A 26,569-nucleotide genomic window follows, 5' to 3' on the forward strand; every position below is an offset into this window, starting at 1 on the left:
CCGTGTGATTGTGTGAAAGTGTGTGTGTGTGTTTAATGAAGCTTGTTATAAGAAAGCACTTTGTGCGGTCAAATAGTTGTTAGTTGAATGTGCTATATAATTACCAGTCCATGCTAACTTCAGCTAATTATGTATAAAATGCCACTCATGACAGAATAATGAAAATAAGTTTATTTTTTATTGCTCTCTGACAGGAAAACTCAAATAAAGGAATAGAAGATGAGGAAAGACGTGACAGGCAGGGATGCCATTCACCTTCACATTCCTACTCCCAGTCACATTCCTGCTCAGTGAAGAACTCCGACTCGAGGACTCGACACTACCGTCAGAGGTCTAGGACTTGCTCCCCATCACGAGGCCACAGGACGCGCTCCAGGTAGGAAGCAAACTTTGAACGAGGTGTTAATGACTCTTCCTCTGTTTATTTTGTTATACAAACTGTTTCCCTTCAAATCTGTGGGCTGATGATGCTAATTTGCCAAGAGGGCTGCCAACAGTAAATGTGCCGCATTTATTTAGTATTTATTCTACCACAAGTAGACTTTACCTGACGTTCCACATTCATGATTTGGGGATTTATGAACTTCACCAACAATACTTTGACACGCTAACTGGAAAATCTAGGAACTACTACCAACTTTCTTATGTTCAGCTGTCCTCCGATGAATGGTTGACCGACTCCACCTGCCTATTTAAAAGTTAAAGAGACACAATATCTCCCAGTTTATGTAAAATAAATGTTTGCAAAATAATGGCAACATTTATTTTTCCATAATAAATGTTGAGTCTATGACTAGGCTTTTAATCAGGTCGTGTTTCAGTTGTGGCTTTTAGATTAAATGTAAAAGTTGAGCTGCTGTGTAAAATATAGATACAAACAGAATGTGTTGATTTGCAAATCTCATAAACACATTTTATTCATACTTGAAAACAGAAAACATATTGAATGTTTAAACTAAGACAATTCTGTTTTTATTTTTAAAAGTTTTTATTCGGTTTTTATTTGGCTCATTTTGACTTTGGTGGTAGCAACATGTCTAAAAAATGGAGGAAGATTTTGCAACTAACTGTATGAAACACTCTGTGCTTGATGACAGCACTGTTGATAAATATGTTTCACTGTGATACCACTTCATCCTGCAATTATGTGATTTCTATTTTTACTTGTAGCTCGTCAGAGAAGAAAGATGTAGAAGATGAATCCTTTCATTCCCACCAATGGCCTCCAAACTGGCCCAAGCCACCTCAGGGCAACCTCAGCAACACTGACAGTAACATACAAGCAGAAGAGTTGACTGAATCAAGAGGAATAAAGCGGCAGACCTCTAACCACAGCGAAAGAGAGGAAACAGAAAAACTAGGTAAGATCTGTGTGGAATGGGCGTTGGTTTTATGGCATTGGTTTCCATGACTGAGCAGATCCTGGATGTGTTTGATGATTGTGGCTCATAGTTCATGGGAATCAGATATCCAGGATCTCAGAATATTAAATTCTTAAATTTCAAGTTAGAGGAAACCACTGTTCAAACAGTATAAACACCGTGTGTCCAGGAAGACGTAGAGGAGTACTGCTGCTGTAACAGCAGGGTCGTTTAATAGAAGAGCGAAAGTGGATCGTTGAATGAAACGATGAACCTGAACTGGTTTGTAAAAATGCTGCAGCTTCAGTGGTGGAACTGGTTTGGCTTTCGTCCGTCAGATACACAACAAAGCACTATTTTTGGTAGCTAGCATGCTAACAGGCGTTTTAGTACGACTTTGCTGAGCTACGAAGCCGCACCTCGCGATGGATTGTTGGAGCATTACGGCTATCGTAGGCGGAGCCTCGCGGAGTGATACGTACTGTGCTTCAACATAATATTACCGTATTGTGTGTGTATGACCTCTTTTTAAGTTTTGTGGATATTATACATGGTTATGCTGAGGATATGTCGGCCAGTTTCCACTTAATTGAAAGGTTGGTGGTTCAATCACTCGGGGCCAAGACGCTGAACCCAACATTTTCTCTGATGAGTTTATCGGAGTGTGTGTAATAGGAGGCACTTAGTGCTCGTGCGGATGGCTGAATGAGGCATGTTGTATAAAGGGCTTTAAGGACTCGAGTAGAAAATGTAAGAACGAGCTCTGATCAGATTTGTGTGGGAAATCGTGTTGCATAAAACAGCACCTGGACCCTTGTTCGCACTGCTGGGAACAGTCAGTTAGCCGCTGCTGCACACAGCTGTCCTAAGTCAGCCTCACCGCAGCCTCAACGCTCGGCGGCTGGTGGCAACAGACCCACTTCGCCATCCCGCCTGACATACGTGGACCTCCGGCCTTATCCGACCCTCCTGGAAAGTGATGCAGATGGTCCTCGGAGGAGAGCCCTAGCTGGTCCAGGATGCCTTGTGGGAAGACTCAGCGCTACCACTTGGGCTTTCCCTAAGAGCAACGGGAGCAGCCGGGGAGCCGACTCCTCTGCCGGCCATCACCTGGAACACCTCCAAGAAAGCTTGGAGGTCGTCCTCCAAGCTTTCCAATGTGGCAGTGCTGGCGAGGAGCCACAAGGTTTTCCAAGACCCCCGTTTGCCGCTCGATCTGTGCCTGCAGCTCCTTCAGCTGCTTCTGATGCACTGCCACCTAGGGCAGGGCGAGATGGCCAAAACTATTTATCACGATATACATTTGAAAATTTGCGATAACAATATAACTGACAATATAATTGACACTAGACAAAATACTTCACAACTCCACAACTTTATTAGTGAAAAAAACCCATCAATGTATTTTCACTTAAACAAGCAGCTGTTTTTTATGTGCATTAAAGTTATATAAAAATGTAACAGTGCAAATGCAAATTCCTCGCTGACAGTTTAACCAGAAGGCATTTCCAGTGGAAACTGGCCGACATATCCTCAGCATAACCATGTATAATATCCACAAAACTTAAAAAGAGGTTATACACACACAATACGGTAATATTATGTTGAAGCACAGTACGTATCACTCCGCGAGGCTCCGCCTACGATAGCCGTAATGCTCCGACAATCCATCAAGCGGTGCGGCTTCGTAGCTTAGCAAAGTCGTACTGAAACATTTGACAGATTTTCGAGCGCCGTGTACATAAAATCGTTTCGAGGTCAGTAAACACAACCAGAGTTCATACATAAGGCACACGGGATTATAAGGGGCTCTGTCGACTTTCAGAAAAATCAAAGGATTGATTTTAAGTGTCGTATTTTCCAAACAACACGGTAATAACGACGGCCCGCTAGCATGCGCTAACAAAAACTGTGCTTTGTTGTGTATCTGACGGACGAAAGCTAAACCAGTTCCACACCAGTGAAGCTGCAGCATTTTTACAAACCAGTTCAGGTTCATCTGTTTCATTCAACGATCCGCTTTCGCTCTTCTCGTTCTGCGTCACTGCCATGTGCGTATGAAAACAAAGGCACTGCGCATGCGCGTTTTACCCATATTCTATCGCCATATTTCATTTTCTTATCGTTGCCCAACATTATTCCGGTGTTACCGTGAACGGTTTGACATGCCCAGCCCTACCGCCACCTTCTCCCGGTGTATTGCCACCAGCAGTGCCTCCACCAGCTGCGGGGGTTGGGGCTATGACATGCTGGTGTCCTGCGTTTCGGCACCACCCAGATTCTTGTGCACTTTTATTTCATGTTTTGCACTTTACAGTGCTCTGCTCTCTTTTCTCTGCGATTTCCGCTGCCAGCTCCTCCACCTTCAGCACATCTGATCAGATATCCCCCCTCTCTCGCCCCAGGCGCTACTGAAATAGGGAAGGCTTGATTAGATGATGCTCGCCAACTGCGAAGACCAGCCTTCCCTGATACCACACCTTGAACCTGCTGCTTCACTCCTCCCCTGCAGCCGAGCCATCGGCCTCAACTCGCCACACATACACACTATAAATCTGGTTGATGTGATAATAGAGATAACTTGACAAACGTCATTTCCTCTCTAGTCTTACAGACAGTCCACCATCAGTTTAAATCTTTGTGGGTTACATTTTAAAATACTAGAATAAAACTAAAATAAATACTTTTAATGTCCAATCAGTGCTTTGTGTTATTAATAGGTGTGGCTTTTAATTTAGATGTATTTGGGTTTTTTTCAAGCTGTGGTCTTTGTCATGTGATTTTCTAAAAACTTCAGCTTCTAGTGCATCCACGTCCACGCCAAGCCAGTCCATATCTGCTAAACATCAGCTGACCACTGAGCCTGGCTTCCTTCAGTGCAAAGCATCAGAAAAGTCGTTTCCTGCAAATGTGAAATCTGCTGGAAAGAAAAGAAAAAAATCCCCACAGAAGAAAAAAGAGGAGAAGTCATCAAAGAAGCAGAAAAAGTCCAAGTCACCACGTCGAGGCTACAAGAGAGAATCGAGATCCACGAGCCCTGCACTTAGGAAGAGATCACGCTCCAGGTAGGTCAGGGGGTGGAGTGTGTTTACGCTGGCTTACTTACCTGCAGATAATTTATCTGAAGTTCAGAAGCATGATTCTAGATATGACGTCCATACACCAAATAGCCCCATGGACCCCCCCTCCCTTTATTTATTCACCTCTCATCAGTACATCTGCCTCCAGTCTGCATACTGCTAGATTGTGTTTAATTGTTAGCAGTAGTATTCATCCATTGCTTATAATTTATCACTGCTCTTGCACAAAGAATTTAAACATTGAAAAAAATACTGTTGTTTGGTAAAGTAAAGCATTAATTTCACTCAGTGAAAGAGGACAAAGCTTTTAGTGCTAAAGTTTGTGAAATTGAGTGTGTGTATTTGTGTGTAGATAAGGCATAAAATAGTGCTGCATGAATGTATGTCTGGTGGTTTGAGTGAACAGAAAAGCACTATGTAACGTTTATATAGACCCATCACAGTAATTTTGGGCTTTTAATCGTTTCTTTGAACTCTTCTGTTTCCAGGCATCTTTAACACGTTTAAAAAACTAGCATTGAGTTCAAGAACTGACCCCATATCCCATAGTTCACCATTGGTGCTAGTTTCAGTCGTACTGTTGATATCTTATAAACTGTATGTGTATCTTAAGGCTGGGAAACCTGCAGAACATCCAGATCAACAGAATCAACGTTTTGGAACAACCTGAACTGCTTGTCAGACAAATTAGCTGCTTACCTGAGGCTACGTTGGGTAGAAAGCACTTAGGCTACGTTTACTCTGCAGGTCTTGATGATCAATTCAGATTTTTTGATCAAATCTGATTTTTTTGTCTGCTCGTTCACACTACAAATAAAATGCGACAGCAAACGTGCTCTAGTGTGACGCTCAAAGCGGCCGCATGCACAAAAGAAGACGTCACACACAACACGCTCTGTTTAGACCCAGAGCAACAGTATTGTTTGACTGATGTCCTTAATATAAAGACTTCGGACTTCACGTTTCCCAATTTTTGCTTTAAGTTATTTTGTTATTTACATAATAATGTAAATAACCTAATAATGATCCTTATTGCTGTTTTAGAGGAGCGCTGCTTCAAAGGATAGTTGCAGATTTCTGTCAGAATCTGCAGATTATACAGAACAAATAAAATGTTCACGTTTCTCCAGCGTTGTCTTCTCAGCAGTTTCACTGGATGGACAGGAAGCGTTCGCGATGTCTTCTCCGGCGCTGATAATCGGCGTTTGTCTTGTGTCGGTGACGTAAAAGACGGATTTAATGCGACTTGACCATCAAACAGCAGCTTTCTGAAACATCAGATATGTATCGGATTCAGCACCACATACGAAAGTGACCCAGATCGGATTTGTGCCGTTCACACTGTCACACCATGATGGATATGGGTCGCAGAGGGTCAGAAAAGTCGGATTTGATGCACTTTCGCCTGCAGTGTGAACGTAGCCTTGGACAACTTGTCACGTCCTGCTCTCCTGTCCACCCCACAGTCTTTTCAGAGAACCTGTGACAGTGGAGCCTGAACCCACAGTGAGTGGAGCTCTGAGCCAGATGTGTGAAGCTGTTTCACTGAGTGAAGCCACCCACTGGCAAAAACACAAAACATGTTATAAAATTAAGTTTACTCAGTTGACTTGAGGAATGATGCGTCCTTCTCATTATGAATCACAGATTAATGGGACAGCAGTGCAGAATCCTCTGGTTTCAAATATTTCTTCAGCATTAAAGTAATCCAGTGACACTTGTGTGTGTTTCCACTACTCAGTAAACAATAGCTGTTGATATTCACTAAACTTTATCTTTCAGATTGTAAACAAATGCGCTTTAGAAGAGCTTTTCTGTCACTGGCGCAGTGTGACTCAGTTTAACACAGTAACCTGAAGTGTCCATCAAAGTGGCCAATCACATTAGCCCATCCTCCTTTGGGCTCTGCCTCCCGACAGTCAAGAGAGCAGGGAGGTACCTGCAGGACCCTGAAACTGTAGCGGTGCATGCAAAGCAGACACCTGTGCGTGCACGATGGCGTCAAAGTCATCCTGTTCCACAGGACCACGGCCTCAGTTAGAGGTGACAACTTGCTTCCCCACAGTTGCAAATGCAGTTTGGCTGATTGTGTGTTGGCAGGAGTGTTGATGAGACTAGTGCTTCCTGGCCAGTTTGCAATCACCACATTGTCTTCATCACATTTGTTTTTCAGTCCATGAAACAGAATCATAGAGGAGGCTGCCCAAAATGTTTCTCACAGTTGTACACAGGGGTTCTTGAAAGTTTGTGAACGCTTCAGGACTTTTATTACATTGTAAAGTTTCACCTGTTTTTTTGAAAGCTAAATGAGACTGCATGTTGCTTTGTAGGTCAAGGGGCCGCAGGCCACGGCGGTCACGCTCGCGGTCAGCGTCACAAAGTCGGCGGAGGGTTGCATACAGCCAGAGAGACCGCTGGAAGCGTGAGCCGAGCCATTCGCCTGTGCTAATCCTACGCAAGAACAGGTCGCCCTCACGGAAACACGGCAGCTTGAGCAGCAGCCCTCACCGCATCAGCGAACTGGGTCAGATATTATGAAGTCACTCGTGCCATTTTTCCCTTTTGTTACTTGTATTTTGGTGCTATTGTATATAACAAAGATGGCGCTGCTGTCATAAAGTAACTGTAAAATAATTAGCGCCTGATTTTTACTAAGTGCCAGTTTTTACTAGAAAAAACCTCCTGCATGAAGTGTTTGCTTCATTTTTTAGTTGCTCACCTGTCCTTGTCAACTTGATGCTTTTTCCCCTGTGATAAAGCTCAAGTTTAAATACTGTGAGAACAACAATGTTGTACTCTATCATGAGTCAGTACCAGTAAATATATGTGGGATCCTGTATATTATGGGCTGGCTGTGAACTCCAAGTTAGTATGAATGTTGGATTGAAAACACTTACGTGCTCGTCTGAATGATGAAATAGGCAAGTAGTATAAAGCACTTTGAGTCTGTGAGTCCACTGAAAGATGATGGTTATATGTTGCTTCTTCTTTACCGCTAAAATCATATGCTCATATTTCTATTAAAAAAAGGAAAATAAAACTGTATGTAGCTGTCAGAAACTTCATATTATGTATTATGTCTAAAAAATAAAATTTATTTTTTGTTTCTCAGATAAGGAGCAGTTGTTGGAAATTGCTAAGGCTAATGCTGCTGCCATGTGTGCCAAAGCTGGTATGCCCATCCCTGCTAGCCTGAGGTCCTCAGTGCTTCCCCTGGCTCTGCCAACAATGGCTATGAATGCTGCGATGGCCAGTATGACTGCTGGTAGGAATTTGACTTTCCTCTTTCCTGCATGATTTTTTCCTCCTGTTATCACTAAGGATGGGTATCGTTTAGGTTTGATCCCATACCGGTGCCAAACCGGTACTTTTGAAATGGTGCCGGTGCTTAAACGGTGCTCAAACCGGTGCTTAAAGAATGGAGAACACAAACTTGTCCAAAAACCTCTCATGTTCAGCTGTTTTTTTGTAAAAAGATAACAATGTTAGCCTTTTCTGCAGCTATGGGGCATATATGGTATCACTCTATCAAACAAGAAGACAGCTGCATGTAACTACTACGGTGTTTGCTAGTTCACCTTACATGCATTAATGTAATAACGTGGTTAGCCTACTCAACGTAAATTACACACGAACAACATTAAGCTACTCACGCAGAGAAGAACGGCTGCTGCTGCATCATCATCTGCTCTAAAAGAACGTGCGTACCTGGGCCCGCCTACTATCCTTGGAAAGGTAAAATGATTGGCTAGAATCCAAAGTGTGTGACATCTCAAAAACAAAAAAGCCACAGAAATGTGCGCTGCTTTTCGGTCTGGTTACTACCGTTTATGTCAGGACCGGTGATACCGTTACCCATCCCTGGTTACCACTGCTCCAGATACAGATTTGGTCCTTGAGACGAGGTTTTATTGTCATTTTCTGTTGAAATTGTTTAAGACTGTTTAACTTAGTTTGAATCTGAAGTTGTAATTTATCAAAATGTATAAATGCAGACATCCAGTTGACTCCTTTCTTCAGCAGTAAGCTGCATCTCTGATAAGGTTGGGCAATTGGATGAATATAGTGACTATAGGCTGAGCCTTTCACCAATCGTTTTTTAAAATAGCGATTTATTTATTTGCCCATGAGTTGGTTTGGTAATAATGTTGGTTGAAACTAAGAGAAGCAGTCAACGGAAAACACAATAGCGCTGTTTTTTCCACTATAACTGTGTTTATCTTATCACACACTCGACCAAACAACAAATACAAAATTAAACAATAAATAAGTTAAAAATCCAAATGTCTCTTCCTGCGAACATTAAAAAATAAATTCTGATGTAATGTTAAGTTTTTTGTGTGCTTTGGCTCATCTCAGATAAATAAATGAATAAATAAATGAATAATCCAAAAAGTAGCAATATTAATACTGAAACAAACAAGAAAAGAAGGTAAAATATTCAAACAAATCTTATAAATTCTAAACGTGCATGATTACGTTGCTCTGCACATCAAAAAGTCACCTGTGTGAATATATCAGTGAATATGTCATTTATTGGACTGACGATTGTCGGTTGGAAACTTTTAAAATATCGCCTTAAATTAAAGTCTTTTCTTGTGTTTGAGTTGTTCTACTGCTGATTAGTTTTCTGGAGCAAAATAAGCATGAAGGTCAAGTGAAGTGTCGAGTGTGTTGAGTCAATAAAAAAAAGTACTATAAGCAGAATTACATGACTGAAGCTGAAATGTTCGATTTATTTGAGTCAGCTGTTGTGCTGTTGTGCTTGTTATTCACCGATTTGTGTGTTGTGCTGTGTCTCCTCTCACTTGTAGCCACCGTGACAGCAGCCTTGACTAACATTGGCACGTTGTCGTCACTGGTTCCACTGCCTTCCATCATGCAGAAGCCCCCTGCTGCCCCTGCCCAACCCAACATGGCTAATTTGGAGGAGGTGAAAAGGAAAGTAGCAAAGCAAGCGAACAGCATTAGCATTAAAGAATTTACTGACGTAAGTTTCATGTTTTCTATGTGTCAAAGTGTCAAAACAACTAAAGTTAGTGCAAAGGACAGGCCATCATATCCAGGCCCTTGTGCATGCTCGCATAGCAACGATGAGCCTGATAAACACAAATGAGATTTTGGATTTAGAGCATGGATTTACATACATCCAACAGTTGTATAAAATATGAGCTGATTCAAAGAGGGTCAGGTGGGATTTATTTTTCCAGATTTGGTTAATTTCATATAGAGTGAGGCTTGCATTAAAGGACACGTGCATCACATTTTGTTAAAGCACTGCTGCTCTGCCTTTATAGGTGGAAAAGGTCTCTGTGTGCTTACATACAGGATCCCACTCAGAGCTCATAGCAGTTCTAAAGTACAGTTCTGCAGTGTTCTGTAACGGCCATGGAGATCTGCAGCCTGCAGTGTGGAAAAACAAGCGATGCGTCGTAGTTACACAGCTTACTCTTTATATATGTGTGTGTGTGTGTTTGCAGAAATGCAAGATGATTGCAGACAGTACAGAAGAGCTGCCGGTGGCAGTGCCTCATGTTTCAGATGAAGAGGATGACGAGAAACCTTTTGGAGGAGCAGCTCTACGAGAACCAAAAGCAATCACCTTCAGTGTTAATGTAACATGCACACGTGCGCTGTGTCTGTTTTAAATGCAGTTAGACCCAGAAATATTTGGACAAACACGCAGTTTTTATAGCTTCGTCTTTGTACTCCCACAACACATTCGAAATGCAGGAGCTGAAATACCAATTAGATGCAGACTTAACTTAACTTAAGTGATTCAGCTGAAATATTACGTGAAACTTTTAGGATTTACCATCATTTTGTTACACAATCCTTTCATTTCAGAGGTTTATTTGGATGTTTTAGGAATTCTTTACAGGCATTAAATGATTTTCTCATCAGGCCAAGTTCACATGAGTGGCTCATGCTGAAGGTTATCATCTGTCTGTACGGTTCATTTAACTGAATCTGAGCCGACAGTATGTCCCGATACATACGACCCTGTCATCACATGCAGGTGTCTTTGTCTCACTGTTTTCTTCCTGTGGTTCTGCTGTGAACTGATTATCTTAGTTTCATCTTTCTGAAGAAAGCTACCCCAAAACTGGGCAGATGTTTTGAGTGGTTTTTCTGTTCTTGAGCTGATGTAAATGATATAACTGTTAGTTCAAAATCCCAGATAGGGAATGATATGGTGACAGCGGGAGTTTCAGAAGAGCAGGGGAATGAGACTTGCTGTCGTTTGACTTTAGCTCGGCTCATTTTGGGTTTATTTTTGATGGCCTGACACATTCACTGTGGGCAGGAGGAGAGAAGCTGCAGAGAGAATAGGCTCACCTGGTCCTTCATAGGTTTTTCTGCTGGATATAGTCGCAGTTATGTAATAAGTAACATTTTTGAAAAATTTTTGTCCAATCAGAACTCAACAGTTCGTCCAGCAGTCCGTAGTGATGCAGGCATGGCCAAGGAGTTCCCCGTGTCCTCAGGAACACAGCATCGTAAGAAGGTACGAAGCTGATTCAGTTTGACTACAACTCGTTTTTATTAGACTGAATAGAATCACTTCCTGTTTGCATTTCAGTGCTACATTTCTGTTCCACTTAACCAGGATGTCTGAGTCAAACATCTTCCTCTCTTTAGGTCAGCAGGGGGCGTGGCCATTTCAAAACCATAATATTTTGATTTTGCAAAATTTTGCTGCTTTCAAGTCATCGTCTTGTTGCATAAACAACATAGCTGTCAGTAACGGGCTCTAGCCTTGAATTTTCTTCTTAAATTTTATTTATTCATTATTTCTTTACGAGGTTTTCAGGGTTTGAGGGGCTGAGCTAAAAGCACGAACCCCCCCCCCCCCCCCCCCCCCCTGCTTCTAAAAATTGTGGAACGATTCCAGAATAATGTTCATCAACATAAGATTGTGAAAACTTCGACTATATCAGTATGTATATGTATCTACAATACATAAAGTCATCAAAAGATTCTGAAAATGTGGAGAAATCTCTCTGCACGAGGAACAAAGCTGAAAATCAGAAGTGGATGCCCGTGATCTTTGTGACATGACACAGCACTTCAATGAAACAGGCATGATTCTATCATGGTCATTGCATGGTCACAGCAACACTTTCAGAAATCATTACCTGTGAACACATCTGTGCCGCTCACAAATGCAGGTTAACACTCTATTGTGTAGATAAGGAGCTTTATGTGAACATGATCCAACAATGCTGCTGTCTCCTCTGTGCCAAAGCCCATTTAAAATGCACTCAAAGTGGAAAATTGCTCTACCAATTGCGCAGTAACCATGACTACGAGGGTGTTCTTCCTTAATTTTGTTCTTTTTGTTGTTGAATGAACATCTTTGTGGATCTTACTTTGTGGTCCTGGTGGAAACCTATTATATTAACTTTTACATTTCCTACATTTTTGTACCATTATTATTAGGAATTGGTTTCCATCTCAGGAGATTTTTTTGGGCTTTTTATTGGATATTTAATATTTTTCTGGGGCCATGGTCGAGGCACTTTTCACACCATCGATATCTCAACAATATTCTGTTTGTTTCTTCATCTCAGGACGATCACATGCAGACATTTACAAATTTAAGAACCACAAAAAGAAAAATGGGGTAATGCTGTATGAGAAGAAAGGTGTGAGGTGGCAGACGTCTCAGCCTCTGGCTGGTGGTGCATTAGAGATGTCAGTCTGCATCCTGACTGATCTACAGGAGCAGGACACCTCCCAGTACCCCCCAGAAAGAATCAGCTGTCCTGACCATGTTTCGTCATTTGAGTTCAGGAAGTTCCTCTCAGGTCACCGTTACCTCGTACCCAGTGAAACACAAACAGATACTTCAAATCTTTTATTCCCTTGGCTATTAGATCACTTAACTCTGACACCACTTGACTTCTTTTTATGATCGTTGGTGGACACATTTCTATTTTTGCCTGTGATTACATGAGCAGGTTGTGGCTAAGCTGCAAGTGAATCGTCTGAATCAATAAAATGATCCGAATCTAAATCTGATCTATATGAACAGGAAGCATCAAAACAATTGTAGCTTCAGTTTATTCTTTGAGCTGCACTTTGTATTCCACAGAATAAACGTCTCCTTTTAAACTGATTAATTGCGTAACAGGTAATTATCAAAGAAAAGTCTTTTAATATAAAGCCATAGTTACTTATTTAATGTGTTACAGGAAGGAGAGGGACTGGGTGCGTATGGAGAATGGGTGCCAGTCGACAAAACAACCGAGAAGGCTGCTGTTACAACAAAGGCCCAAACAAACGTTCTGTCAGCAACACCCTCCTCATCATCATCATCATCAGGGGAAACGGCGGCAGTTTCACAGGAAGTTATTGAACAGCCAGCATTTGTGACAAACAGTGACAAAGTTTTTCCTGACCCACAACTGCAGGTGAGAAATGAGATGCTGCATCTACACAACAGACGTAAACATCTCTCACCTTTTTAAAATCATTCGGGCGATGCTGGTGAACAGTGCATGGAGTAAACGTGATTGTGTGATTCTGTTATGCCACATTACAGTGTTTAGTTGGACAAAATCATATATGGATATCCTGTACTAATGCTAGCAAGCACAACTGGGTCTCTTCTGTCCAACAGGTGGATTTACACTTATCTGAAAGGAAGCTGGAGATAAAATTCTTAGGCTGAGTTTTTGGAGTGTTTAGTGTTTGTATTCTTAGTTCTCCTTAGTTTAATCATCCAGTTTGTTTATATTCTCTTGTTGTTCCTATTATGGCATCCCTTTATTCCCGGTGCCTTCTGGTTCTGTTTGTTTCTGTCTTTCTTCTTCCCATATTTAAACCCTCAGTTTGCTTCTGTTCTTTGTTGCATCTTCCTTCATGTGTCCTTCCTCGTGTGTTTCCCCAAAGAAGGTTTAGTTTAACATAAAATGCAAAACAATCCAAACAGTATGTTGTTGCCATTTGCCTGGACTGTAATTTGACAGTGTTTGTCTACAGTGACGGGACAAGATTACTCCCATCCCACCAGAGACGTGCTCTGAGGCACAGAGACATTCATTTTATTGGACTGGAAAGGTCGCTGTTTTTAAATGTGGCTTAACGAGATGCTAATTAATGTAAAACTTTGACAATATCAGCGTTGAAACAGATTTTGTGGTGAAGGCAGATCTGACATGAATTTTCCTGATACCTGGAAACCTGATTGGATGATGGAAGGATCTCTGGGGATCTTTTGTCTTGCTCTGTGGTGCTCTCTTATTTTTACACGGCCCATCTGTGGGAAACGTTTAAATGCTTTACAAAAGTTCAATGAAGTATGTAATTGAAACATAGGGTGCAATTTTTTATGTGGTTCGAGATTTTATCTTCTCTGAATTGTTGAACCGCTGTGTTTTCCACACCGTCTGATTTATATTAAATTAAATATTAAATATTAAATTTATATTAAATGAAGCTCTAGATTATGTGGATTGATTTGGATGCCACGATTCTGCACATGAAGTGTCTGAATTTGTAATGTTGTTATTGACATATAAAATGTGAAAATGGAATTTAAACAGTTTCTTCAAAACACTCTTTAGTCTTTAACGAGGGAATCATCAGTGATGTGAACGAAGTGTTTTTGTGAGATGTTTATAAACAAACAGGTGAGCAGAGATTTATAGATAAGTGGGTCCTGGAGTGTGAGCCAGTCAGCAGTGGGCTAACACACAGTCTCAACCACACAGCTGCCAAACCTTTGACCAGTTAAGAATTACCAGTGAACCCAGTATGCTTGTATTTAGGGTTTTGGAGGAGGCTCCGTTTTCTTTGTTCAGTTTGCTTTTTTCTCCAAATTACAGGTAAACGGATAAACTAGCTGCAAAACAATTGACTGGTTTAAGATATTTTTGTATCACAGACTTATTCAGACTGTAAGAGTTTAAAACAACTCTAGTTTATTCTCCCCCTTTATTTATTTATTAACCTTTATTAACCAGGAAAATCCCACTGAGATTAAAAACCTCTTTTTCAAGGGAGACCCGGCCAAGACAGGCAGCAACAACACACATGCAACAATAAGTGAAAGAATACAAATAAAATAAAATTCAATAAAATTCAAATAAAAATAAATAAATCAGTTAAAATGACAATCAATCTAATTGAAACAGTTGCATGTTATGGACTTGGCCTCAAGGATTTGTAGTTTAGATTTAAAAGCACTTAATGAAATAAATTCAGTCATTTTCCTTCTGCAGTTTGTTCCAAGCCGACGGTGCTAAATGGACAAAAGCTCTTCTTTACCCTCAAACCTGTGTCTGACTAACCTCGCTCTGTTTTTCTGTCTCCAGCAAGTAGACATCACCCAGGCTGTAACTGAACGAATCAAAGCTCAGAGGCGATTGGCTGAGAACCCCTATGATATGAGTGCCATCCGCATGCTCACCCGAGCACAAGAGCAGGTAATAAGTCTCAAAAGAATAAATGTTTAAAGCAGCTAACGGGCTCACCATAAAAACTTTATAAAACTTTATATTATTAGCAAGTGTGAAACTTAATATGCAGATGCTTTAATAACAGCATAATCACACTGTATCACCACTATGGCAGTCTCAGTTTTAGATGCAGCGTGTATATGTTGTTCTGGGTTTTAGCTTCTAATATGAAAACACGGCTTTTCTCATTTTGTAAAACAGGAAAATGGACAAAAGATACAAAAGCATTTCATGTTCAGTGTAAATGGTTCTTATATAGAGCTTTGCTGCTTACACAACTCGCCTCAGTCACCCATTCAAACACATTTGCACAAGCACTTTTTTCTATGTGCTCTAAGGCTACGTTCACACTGCAGGCGAAAGCGCATCAAATCTGACTTTTTTGACCCTCTGCGACCCATCTATCCGATCATGGTGTGACAGTGTGAACGGCACAAATCCGATATTTTCAAATCCGATCTGGGTCACTTTCGTATGTGGTCCTGAATCCAATACATATCTGATGTTTTAGAAAGCTGCTGTTTGATGGTCATGTCGCATTAAATCCGTGTTTTACGTCACCGACACAAGACAGACGCCAATTATCAGCGCCGGAGAAGACATCGTGAACGCTTCCTGTCCATCCAGCGTAGATGTCAGTGAAACTGTTGGGAAGACAACGTTGGAGAAACGTGAACATTTTATTTGTTCTGTATAATCTGCAGATTCTGACAGAAATCTGCAACTATCCTTTGAAGCAGCGCTCCTCTAAAACAGCAATAAGGATCATTATTAGGTTTTTTACATTATTATGTAAATAACAAAATAACTTAAAGCAAAAATTGGGAAACGTGAAGTCCGAAGTCTTTACATTAAGGCCATCAGTCAAACAATACTGTTGCTCTGGGTCTAAACAGAGCGCGTTGTGTGTGACGTCTTCTTTTGCGCATGCGGCCGCTTTGAGCGTTCACACTAGAGCGCGTTTGCTGTCACATTTTATTTGTAGTGTGAACGAGCAGACAAAAAAATCAGATTTGATCAAAAAAACTGAATTGAGCATCAAGACCTGCAGAGTGAACGTAGCCTAAGTGCTTTCTGCCCAACAGTCACACAGTCGAGCAACTTGGGGTCAGTATGTCGCCCAAAGATACTCGACATGCAGACTGGAGCAGATGGGGATCGAAGCACCAGCCTTCTGATTAGTAAATGGTAAAAATGGTAAATGGCCTGCTGAGATATTACTCACATATTAATGCTTAATAATGTTGTAGCTGGTAAGGTCACAGCTAATTCTGAGTGTTATAGTATTTTATGCGTATTATACAAGTTCACAAAAGTGTAAACTTGGGAAAATATGAGGCTTTAATGAAGTGGTAATTGAGCCTCATCTGTGCGGCTGTCGTGAGTGTGAGGTGTAGCTGTCACTTTGATACCGACTGCAACAGCTGCAGTTGATCTGTTTAGAAGCAGATGTTTTGTAGACGCTTCATGAATGAAATTAGTCTTAATGATTTATGTGACAGTGTTTCTTCTATAAAATCAAAAAGAGTAACCAGAGGCCTGTGGATCTGTCAGAAAACCTGCCAACTCAAATCTGCATGCCCACAAAGACATGCTTAAACGCTCTTATTTTATAGAAGTGTCCTTTTTCAATAGGTAGATGCTTGGGCCCAATCCAACACGGTTCCCGGTCTTTTCACTGGTTCAACTGGAGCCCAGGTCCTCAGCTCTGAGGAGCTCTCGACCAGTGGACCACAAGCATGGCTGAAGAAGGTACACAGCATTCAACGCACAAATCAAGCTTAATGTAGTTTTAACGCCCTGGTAGTCGTCTCCTAGTGAAGCTCTGCACCACTTCTAGTGTACTATACTCAGTATTTTCACATCTGAGGCTGTTAGAAAGCAGAGGTTAGAAGTCTTCTAGAGAATATAGAAGAAAACATGTGCAGTAGTGCAGGCGTGTCATCACGTGTACTGTAATATACATCCAAAAGCTTGAGTGCAAATAGAAAGTGATGTAAGATTCAACCCTTTTTTCTCAACAACAGCAGCAAAGAAGTGTGTCATTTATTTCTGTCTGACACAGCTGGAATACAAACAGTGTTTTTAAGACAGCAGCTGCACTCGTCACTGCTGTCATGATCAAAACCTTTGGAGTCTTATCGAATCACACGTTCACAAAGCATAAACATGAAGAAGACATATCTACTAGGGGTGCAACGATACTCGTATCGATATTGAACCGTTCGATACAGTGCTTTCGGTTCGGTACGCATATGTATCAAACAATACAAAATTTTTAATTTATTTGATCAACTTTCCTTCTGACGATGCTGTCTGTGTTGAGCGCTCAGTGGATCTGCGCTCGACAGTGCAGCCTAGGCGGAGTAGTCGAACGCAGATCCACTGAGCGCAGGGCAAGCTAGCAGACAGAAGCTAAGCTCGTTGCAACATGGCAAATTGAACCTCCCCCACCCTCATTCAGATCTGGCGTTTGGAACTATTTTGGTTTTCATGTGACGTATGACCCTGAAGGTAAGCGTGTCATGGACTAAAGTAAAACAGTATGTTGGATGTGCCAGCAATGCTCAATTACATTGGTGGGAACTAGTGTGTTAGCGCAGTTAGCTCGCTAACGTGTTGGCCGTCCAGCCCCACGCACGGGGCGATCAGCGGTAGCTCGTTAACATGTTGACGTTGTCCCGCGGTAGCTCGTTAACGGAGATTTGCCGTGTTGTGGCGTTAACGTCATTTCAGATTAACGCTGACAGCACTAGTGGGAACACAACGAATATGACTGCACATTTACTCCGACATCATCCTCGTGCAAAGACAAGTGGAAGCAGACAAAAACAACAAGCACGCATGCTACAAACTTTACCCGAGTCATTTAGACAGCCGTTAGCACATGATTCTCCTTATGGGGACCTGATATGTTTAATATGCTGCTGAGAATATTGCCCAGAAGAAGCGTATAGTAGAGCTTTTATTTTGGAAAGAGACATTTCTCTGTAATAAACTCTCTTTTCCAAAGATGAGGGATTTCTCCATCAGATAGATTTTTTTAAATTACTTTGTTGTTTCAGCAACATTAAATTTAAAAACTGTACTTTTGAGTTAAAATACATATTTATAATTTTAATAAATGACAAATAAAAAAGCATGAACATTTTTTTGTATCGAAATAATATCGAACCGTGAATTTTGTGTATTGTTGCACCCCTAATATCTGCCTGCTCTAATCGATCGCTGGTTCACGTTCAGTTCGAGTTAAGTGTTACCTTCATTTTATCGGCATTTCTTTTGTAATTTCTATAAATTAGACGTGTAATTCATTGCATGCTGTAACGTGGGTTGTATTCAGTGGTTGAGAGGAGCAGCAGAAACACTCGGCAGGACAGTCAGAAACTCACGACCACACTGGCAATTCCACAGACTCGTCCTTTAATAAACACTCTTCATCAACCTCACACGGCTGAACGGCTGCTGTCTCATCATATATGAAGCGAGCAGTGTTCATACAACCCGTGACGTTACTTTGAGTTAGGGAGGTAAAGACATGAGGTTCATCTCAGTCAGCGTTCATGTGCAGCATGTTTCTCCCTCACTCTACAGAGGGCAGCGGCACATACTTGTGACATCACAAAACATCACCTCAGGCTGTCTTAAAGAGACACCACACAGTTGCGACTGTGACAAGGAGCATGAAAAGAAAATGTTTGAGATGAAAATGTGATGATACAGTGGGGCAAAAAAGTATTTAGTCAGCCACCGATTGTGCAAGTTCCCCCACTTAAAATGATGACAGAGGTCAGTAATTTGCACCAGAGGTACACTTCAACTGTGAGAGACAGAATGTGAAAAAAAAATCCATGAATTCACATGGTAGGATTTGTAAAGAATTTATTCGTAAATCAGGGTGGAAAATAAGTATTTGGTCACCTCAAACAAGGAAAATCCCTGGCTCTCACAGACCTGTAACGTCTTCTGTAAGAAGCTTTTCTGTCCCCCACTCGTTACCTGTATGAATGGCACCTGTTTGACCTCATCATCTGTATGAAAGACACCTGTCCACAGCCTCAACCAGTCAGACTCCAAACTCCGCCATGGCCAAGACCAAAGAGCTTTCGAAGGACACCAGGAAAAGAATTGTAGACCTGCACCAGACTGGGAAGAGTGAATCTACAATAGGCAAGCAGCTTGGTGTGAAAAAATCAACTGTGGGAGCAATCATCAGAAAATGGAAGACATACAAGACCACTGATAATCTCCCTCGATCTGGGGCTCCACGCAAGATCTCATCCCGTGGGGTCAAAATGATCATGAGAACGGTGAGCAAAGATCCCAGAACCACACGGGGGGACCTGGTGAATGACCTGCAGAGAGCTGGGACCAAAGTAACAAAGGTCACCATCAGTAACACACTACAACGGCAGGGAATCAAATCCCGCAGTGCCAGACGTGTTCCGCTGCTGAAGCCAGTGCATGTCCAGGCCCGTCTGAAGTTTGCCAGAGAGCACATGGATGATACAGCAGAGGATTGGGAGAATGTCATGTGGTCAGATGAAACCAAAGTAGAACTTTTTGGTATAAACTCAACTCGTCGTGTTTGGAGGAAGAAGAATACTGAGTTGCATCCCAAGAACACCATACCTACTGTGAAGCATGGGGGTGGAAACATCATGCTATGGGGCTGTTTTTCTGCCAAGGGGACAGGACGACTGATCCGTGTTAAGGACAGAATGAATGGGGCCAAGTATCGTGAGATTTTGAGCCAAAACCTCCTTCCATCAGTGAGAACTTTGAAGATGAAACGAGGCTGGGTCTTCCAACATGACAATGATCCAAAACACACCGCCCGGGCAACAAAGGAGTGGCTCCGTAAGAAGCATTTGAAAGTCCTGGAGTGGCCTAGCCAGTCTCCAGACCTCAACCCCATAGAAAATCTGTGGCGGGAGTTGAAAGTCCGTGTTGCTCGGCGACAGCCCCAAAACATCACTGCTCTTGAGAAGATCTGCATGGAGGAATGGGCCAAAATACCAGCTACTGTGTGTGCAAACCTGGTAAAGACCTATAGTAAACGTTTGACCTCTGTTATTGCCAACAAAGGTTATGTTACAAAGTATTGAGTTGTATTTTTGTTATTGACCAAATACTTATTTTCCACCCTGATTTACGAATAAATTCTTTACAAATCCTACCATGTGAATTCATGGATTTTTTTTTCACATTCTGTCTCTCACAGTTGAAGTGTACCTCTGGTGCAAATTACTGACCTCTGTCATCATTTTAAGTGGGGGAACTTGCACAATCGGTGGCTGACTAAATACTTTTTTGCCCCACTGTATATTCTGTCCATGCCTGCACTCGTGTATATGTTGTTTTTCTTTCTGACTTTTTCCTGTTTGTTTGTGTTCTAGGACCAGTTCCTCAGGGCAGCTCCAGTGTCAGGGGGTGTCGGGGAGTTCCTCATGAGAAAGATGGGGTGGAAGACAGGCGAAGGGCTCGGGAGGAACCGCGAGGGTACCGTGGAACCCATCGTTATCGACTTTAAGGTCGACCGCAAAGGTACGAGAAACCAAGTGATGCACTCTTTGCTGCTGAGTCTCGACAATAGATGCTAACACAAGCTTTGCAAGACGGTGCTAGTGAAGGCAGTGGGATCTGTATGGTGTCATAGTGCATGGATTTACTGTTGTTTGGTCACAAATATTAGTTTATAGTACGATTCTCACATTTTACTCTTTAGGGAAGTGGCCCCGTATGGGTGATATTATAAATAATACATTATTGATGTTGATTTTAATGTTTTAGGTCTAGTTGCTGAAGGAGAGAAACTACAGAAGCAAACTGGTGGACTGGTAGTAACCAAGGATCTAATGGGTAAAATACACCTGAATTTGTTTCTTTAAAGATGCTGATGCTGTTGACCTTTAGTCTTGCAGCTCATCACAACTGGAGCAAACACAGAGTAAACTTGTTCTACATGCATTTCTTTATGATAACGATGCACTTAGGAGCAGTGAGAGGCAGCAGAAGGAGAATCAGACCCTGCTGTTAGAGGTTTCTGCTGACTGTGTCATCTGTGAGGCTGTGATAGCTGGAGAAATCTGACAGCTCATGAGTGCAGATTTGATACAGAATGAATATATTACTTCACCAAATCTGAAATCTGTGTGTATCAGCTGACATTCAGGATTGACAGAAGAAGATAAAACAGTATTTATGTGCAGAAACGAACCAATTTGCATGTTAAAGTTACTGTTAAGTCCATAAACGCAGCAGCACTTACATGTTTAGGCATTCACCTCTAAATGGAAAATTCCAACAAACACATAAACAATAAACAACCTTGCTGCTGCACGTCTTTGGTAAATCCAGAACTTCATTTCCAACGTGCAGTTTGCATCGTCTGGCTCTCAGCCTTTATCCACAGGATCAAAGTATCGTAGCGTCAGAACAGTGTGTGTAATTTATCCTCAGCAAAATGATGTGAATCAGAGCAAAGGTGCAGATATATGTGATTATGTGCAACATACTTCTGCAGCTCTGCCACTACAACTTTGCACCGACATATAAATAAGCCGCAGTACTGATATTTTCCACAAGATGGCGATCTTACATAAACAATAAACAGAATTCTCTGAACTGTTTTTGCAGTCGATCTTTTTTCAGGAATAGTAACTTCTAAATCTGCAGTAAACCACAAAAGCTCCTGCAAGGGTCTGAGCTGCATGTCAAACATAAACAAGGACAAAGATATTCATCATAAATGCTTCTGTAGAAAAAGAACTTTGTAGAACATCTCTTCCTCTGAGCGTCGTCCAAATCTGATGATGTGCTTTTGTCTGTGTGCAGGGAAGCACCCGGTGTCTGCTCTCATCGAGCTGTGTAACAAGAGAAAGATAATGCAGCCGGACTTTGTCATGGTCCATCACAGTGGTCCTGACCACCGCAAGAACTTTCTTTTCAAGGTGGGTCATTTTCATTCTGTGTGTCGGTCTTATTTGGTTTTTTGGAAGCTGGCGACAATCTGCACCTTCTCCACTACGTCATGAAGTCCCACACAGTCAGTCTGTGCAGCTGCAGTTTCCTGCTCTGCAGAGCTTTATAATCGAGAGGCAACAAGAATCATCTGACGATAGTAATCACATTACTGCTGGTGGTGGGTCAATCACCTTATATGACAAACAGTGTTGGTCTTGAAAATAGTAATTAGTTACTCCCAAAATTAGTTACTAATTACTGATTACTTCTCCAAGAAAGTAATCCCATTAGTTTACTGTTTACTCGTTTTAGAAAAGGCATTCGGGGGTTTCGCTGTGAGCATCACGTTCCCGTGGCAGCGCGCTCGCTGCTCGAAGCTCGCTGCTCGATGCTCGAAGCTCGCTGCTCGATGGTCGCTGCTCGAAGCTCGCTGCTCGATGCTCGATGCTCGCTGCTCGAAGCTCGCTGCTCGATGCTCGCTGCTCGAAGCTCGCTGCTCGAAGCTCGCTGCTCGATGCTCGCTGCTCGAAGCTCGCTGCTCGAAGCTCGATGCTCGCTGCTCGAAGCTCGATGCTCGAAGCTCGCTGCTCGATGCTCGCTGCTCGAAGCTCGATGCTCGATGCTCGCTGCTCGAAGCTCGAAGCTCGCTACTCGCTGCTCGATGCTCGAACCTCGCTGCTCGATGCTCGCTAATCGATGCTCGCTGCTCGATGCTCGCTAATCGATGCTCGCTGCTCGATGCTCGCTAATCGATGCTCGATGCTCGAAGCTCGCTAATCGATGCTTGCTGCTCGATGCTCGCTGCTCGATGGTCGCTGCTCGAAGCTCGCTGCTCGATGCTCGCTGCTCGAAGCTCGCTACTCGCTGCTCGATGCTCGCTGCTCGAAGCTCGCTGCTCGATGCTCGCTAATCGATGCTCGCTGCTCGAAGCTCGCTACTCGCTGCTCGATTCTCGAACCTCGCTGCTCGATGCTCGCTAATCGATGCTCGCTGCTCGAAGCTCGAAGCTCGCTACTCGCTGCTCGATGCTCGAACCTCGCTGCTCGATGCTCGCTAATCGATGCTCGCTGCTCGCTAATCGATGCTCGCTGCTCGATGCTCGAAGCTCGCTAATCGATGCTTGCTGCTCGATGCTCGCTGCTCGATGGTCGCTGCTCGAAGCTCGCTGCTCGAAGCTCGCTGCTCGATGCTCGCTGCTCGAAGCTCGCTACTCGAAGATCGCTACTCGCTGCTCGATGCTCGCTGCTCGAACCTCGCTGCTCGATGCTCGCTAATCGATGCTCGCTGCTCGATGCTCGCTAATCGATGCTCGCTGCTCGATGCTCGCTGCTCGCTAATCGATGCTCGCTGCTCGATGCTCGAAGCTCGCTAATCGATGCTCGATGCTCGAAGCTCGCTAATCGATGCTCGCTGCTCGATGCTCGCTAATCGATGCTCGCTGCTCGATGCTCGCTGCTCGCTAATCGATGCTCGCTGCTCGATGCTCGCTGCTCGAAGCTCGCTGCTCGAAGCTCGCTGCTCGAAGCTCGCTAATCGAAGCTCGCTGCTCGATGCTCGATGCTCGCTGCTCGATGCTCGCTGCTCGATGCTCGCTGCTCGATGCTCGCTGCTCGAAGCTCAATGCTCGATTCTTGCTCCTCGTTGCTCGATGCTCGATGCTCGCTCCTCGCTCACATTCGAAGTTTCATTTTTTGCTGTAGAAAGTTTTCTTCCCACGCAGAGTGAACAGTGGATTTTTACAGAATCAAACTCAAAGTAATGTGATTACTTCCAAGCGTTAAACGCTGCATGGTCGTACTCTCTCTGCTCTCCATATTATCCATTGTTGATCTGCACACGTCTGTTGCTGCCACGGACGTCATTGTCATGAGACGCTCTCACAAACAAAACCACGCAGTAACAGTAACGCAGTAACAGTAACACAGCGTGCTTATGGGAAAGTAACAGTAATCTCATTACTTTTGGGTAACTTAAAGGTGCATCTGAGAAAATGAAAATGATAAATAGTGATCTGTGTTCATGACATACAGTATCTCAGGGGGAGTCTGGAGTCTCTGCTGCTTCCCAGTTGTTGTGGTTTCAGTTTCAAAGATGTTGCTGTAGTGGTACAATGTAACTGTAACTTGACTGTAAAGATCACCAAGAGTACAAAATGTCACAAAGGGAAGCATGTGATTCTGTTATCTACAGCCAGCTCTTTATGCATTTTGGCCTTTTTAACTTCATGTGTGACCCTGTTACCAACTCTTAAATACATGTTTTTGTATATGTGTTACTTTTTTATTTCAATCTATTTGATCAAAGATGATTGAGCACCACACAGGTGCACTTCCCAGCTCGTGTTAGTGTCCTTCATGCTAAATCCTTGAAAGTGGATGTAATTAAAAACCTTTTAAAAAACTGCTAAAAATGTGTTTGAATTAAATGCATCAAATTCACGTGTTTACGATCCCAGAAAGTGGATTTTGTTCATCTGGACTTGTGTTTGTTGGATGTTGTTAGTGAACAGTGTTGTGTGTTGTGTTATCTCCAGGTCACAGTGAATGGTGTGGACTACCAACCCCAGACAGCCAGTCCCAATAAGAAGCACGCCAAGGCCATGGCAGCCACAGTTGCCCTGCAAGCTCTGGGAGAGGTAACCCACAGCTCTTTGGCTGTCGCAGTCACAGCTCTGACAGTCAAGTCACTTTTAATATAAGTCACCCTGCGAGTGTGTGACTACAAAGAAAAGAGTGTGTCCGGTGTAACGGATGTCTCAGCGAGAGCCGTCAGTCTACACTGGCTGCTGCAATAACTCAACATTCACAGGCTGAAATGTGGAGAACAAAAATGACACAATTCAAAGAATCTATTGCTTATCTAGTTATGACTAATTACATAAATAAATGTAGCATTTATTTATGTAGTTCGTCATAAGTCGATGTGCTGTGATCCTGAAATGACAGAGAAGTTTTATGTCAACGTGCAGCTTCAGCCTCACAGAGCAGTGACAGTGTGGAGTTGAAGGCCACGTCTTCTGAATGTCTTTGTGGTTAAATTAACAAAGAAAACACATCAAAAAGATTTAAACATATACAGATGGATAGTATGAACCGTGAACGTAATCACTTCTGTTTGTCTCCTTAACCTCTTAAGCCCCAACGCCCCTGACACGGGGGCAAAAGGCAGGAGATCAGTCAGGCTCGGGGCTTAAGAGGTTAAAGGTCTAAGGATCTAAAGACGTTATAGTATACAGCATGAAAATAGTCTTCAAAATAAAAGAAATGTTATCATCTTAGTGTAACGTAAAGGACCAGATTGCTAATCTAATATTTTTGTAATGTAATTAAAGCATTCTCAAAGTTTTACTACACATAGAATTTAAATAGCTTTTATTGCTTTTTAAATCCTGGTGGAATAATCAATAATACAAATGCAAGGTTGCATTAATTTTTTATGTTAATCATTTCATTTCCTTATATTCAAAGGTTCCTGTGGATGGACCAGGACTCTACACCGGCCCTGTCTTCACTGCTGCTTCTACAGGCCCGCTTTTCTCTACATAGTCATGCACACTTTGTAATATGGACCCTGTTCAAGGCAAACATTTTGATTTGTCACAGTCGGAAAGCCCAGAGCTCTGAAGCTGGTGGTTTGTGCCATGGTTCGTTTACTTTCCCAGTGTCACAGTGTGTACCGAGCTCCTTAATTGCTTAATCAACCAGGGTCATGTGGCCCTGTCCTCCCACCCATTGGGTAAAAGGCACAGGTACACCAATCACACGGGGTACCTGAAAACAGACAAGCATTCAAGCACAGGTGTCTTTGTACTGTTAGAGAACACCTGAAGAAAATGCCACACAAAAAGCCGCTGTGGAACCAACTGTTAGCACTACTGCAACGTCTTCCATGAGTGGGTTTAGTTTGTCACCATATTGTTTTTGTTTGTTTTAATCCCAGTGATTAACCTGCCCTTTGTTTCCACTCTGGAGGCTCGTTTATATTTCAACAACGACCACCTTCGGCACATAACATGAGAACTATGAAAGCAGGTTCAGGGCACTTCGCTGATTGTGACCAATGTTACGCCTGTAAGACATCTCACCTTTTCTGAAGGTACTTGAATGATCACCTTGTTTGTTTTTGTAGGAGATAGGAGGGGTAAAAAAAGTCATAGTAAAAGTGGACGATGTGTGCATGCGTGTGTGTACATATGTATGACAAATGTATAGTTTAGTAGCAGTTTAGCCCAATATTCTATTAGCTGATCAACACTTAAGTCTAACCCAGTTTACAGGACATTTCTCATAGTCACACAAAAGCAGAAGCTGGACTGTTAAGTGAAAAGTTGTATCTGTGGATGACAGATAACTGTTGTTAGTCTTTGTATTACATTGTTGACCTAAATTTAAACAAATGTTTCTCATACAAGGCTGTTAAACTTTTATTCTGGCCTTCTAAACATATGTATACAGAAATAAAGATTATATTTATGTTATTTAGTAGACGGACTGCATTGTCTTTCTTTGTTCACAGACCTGCACCAGCACTCGTTAGTGTTTTTGACTTCACACCAACATTTTTAACGAGGATGGCATTGTTCTGGAGTCTCCACCTGATGCTTAGTGTGTAACTTATCCTTATAACACAAACATATTGTCTAAATGTCAACACATTACATGCAGTCAGGCAAAGAACCGTTAACTAGTTCATATTA

At 42.4% G+C, this 26,569-nt stretch overlaps 1 protein-coding gene across 3 annotated transcripts in view; it reads left to right on the forward strand.

Moving 5' to 3' along the window:
* The window catches only part of sonb (SON DNA and RNA binding protein b), a 30,990-nt gene extending 4,633 nt beyond the window's left edge, over positions 1–26,357 (forward strand). For all 3 annotated transcript variants that reach the window (XM_085151615.1, XM_085151616.1, XM_085151617.1), the window contains exons 5-20: positions 195–376; positions 1,171–1,361; positions 4,159–4,426; positions 6,772–6,965; positions 7,554–7,706; positions 9,256–9,431; positions 9,922–10,056; positions 10,863–10,949; positions 12,640–12,858; positions 14,764–14,874; positions 16,543–16,659; positions 20,307–20,454; positions 20,701–20,769; positions 21,745–21,860; positions 24,407–24,508; positions 25,341–26,357. In XM_085151615.1, coding sequence (XP_085007741.1) covers positions 195–376; positions 1,171–1,361; positions 4,159–4,426; positions 6,772–6,965; positions 7,554–7,706; positions 9,256–9,431; positions 9,922–10,056; positions 10,863–10,949; positions 12,640–12,858; positions 14,764–14,874; positions 16,543–16,659; positions 20,307–20,454; positions 20,701–20,769; positions 21,745–21,860; positions 24,407–24,508; positions 25,341–25,418 — 2,346 coding nt within the window. In that variant the 3' untranslated portion in view covers positions 25,419–26,357. The remainder of the gene's footprint in view (positions 1–194; positions 377–1,170; positions 1,362–4,158; positions 4,427–6,771; positions 6,966–7,553; positions 7,707–9,255; positions 9,432–9,921; positions 10,057–10,862; positions 10,950–12,639; positions 12,859–14,763; positions 14,875–16,542; positions 16,660–20,306; positions 20,455–20,700; positions 20,770–21,744; positions 21,861–24,406; positions 24,509–25,340) is intronic.
* The last annotated feature ends 212 nt before the right edge of the window (positions 26,358–26,569 follow it).

This window comes from Neolamprologus multifasciatus, chromosome 23 (assembly GCF_963576455.1).
Source record: "Neolamprologus multifasciatus chromosome 23, fNeoMul1.2, whole genome shotgun sequence".
Taxonomy (NCBI): Eukaryota; Metazoa; Chordata; class Actinopteri; order Cichliformes; family Cichlidae; genus Neolamprologus; species Neolamprologus multifasciatus.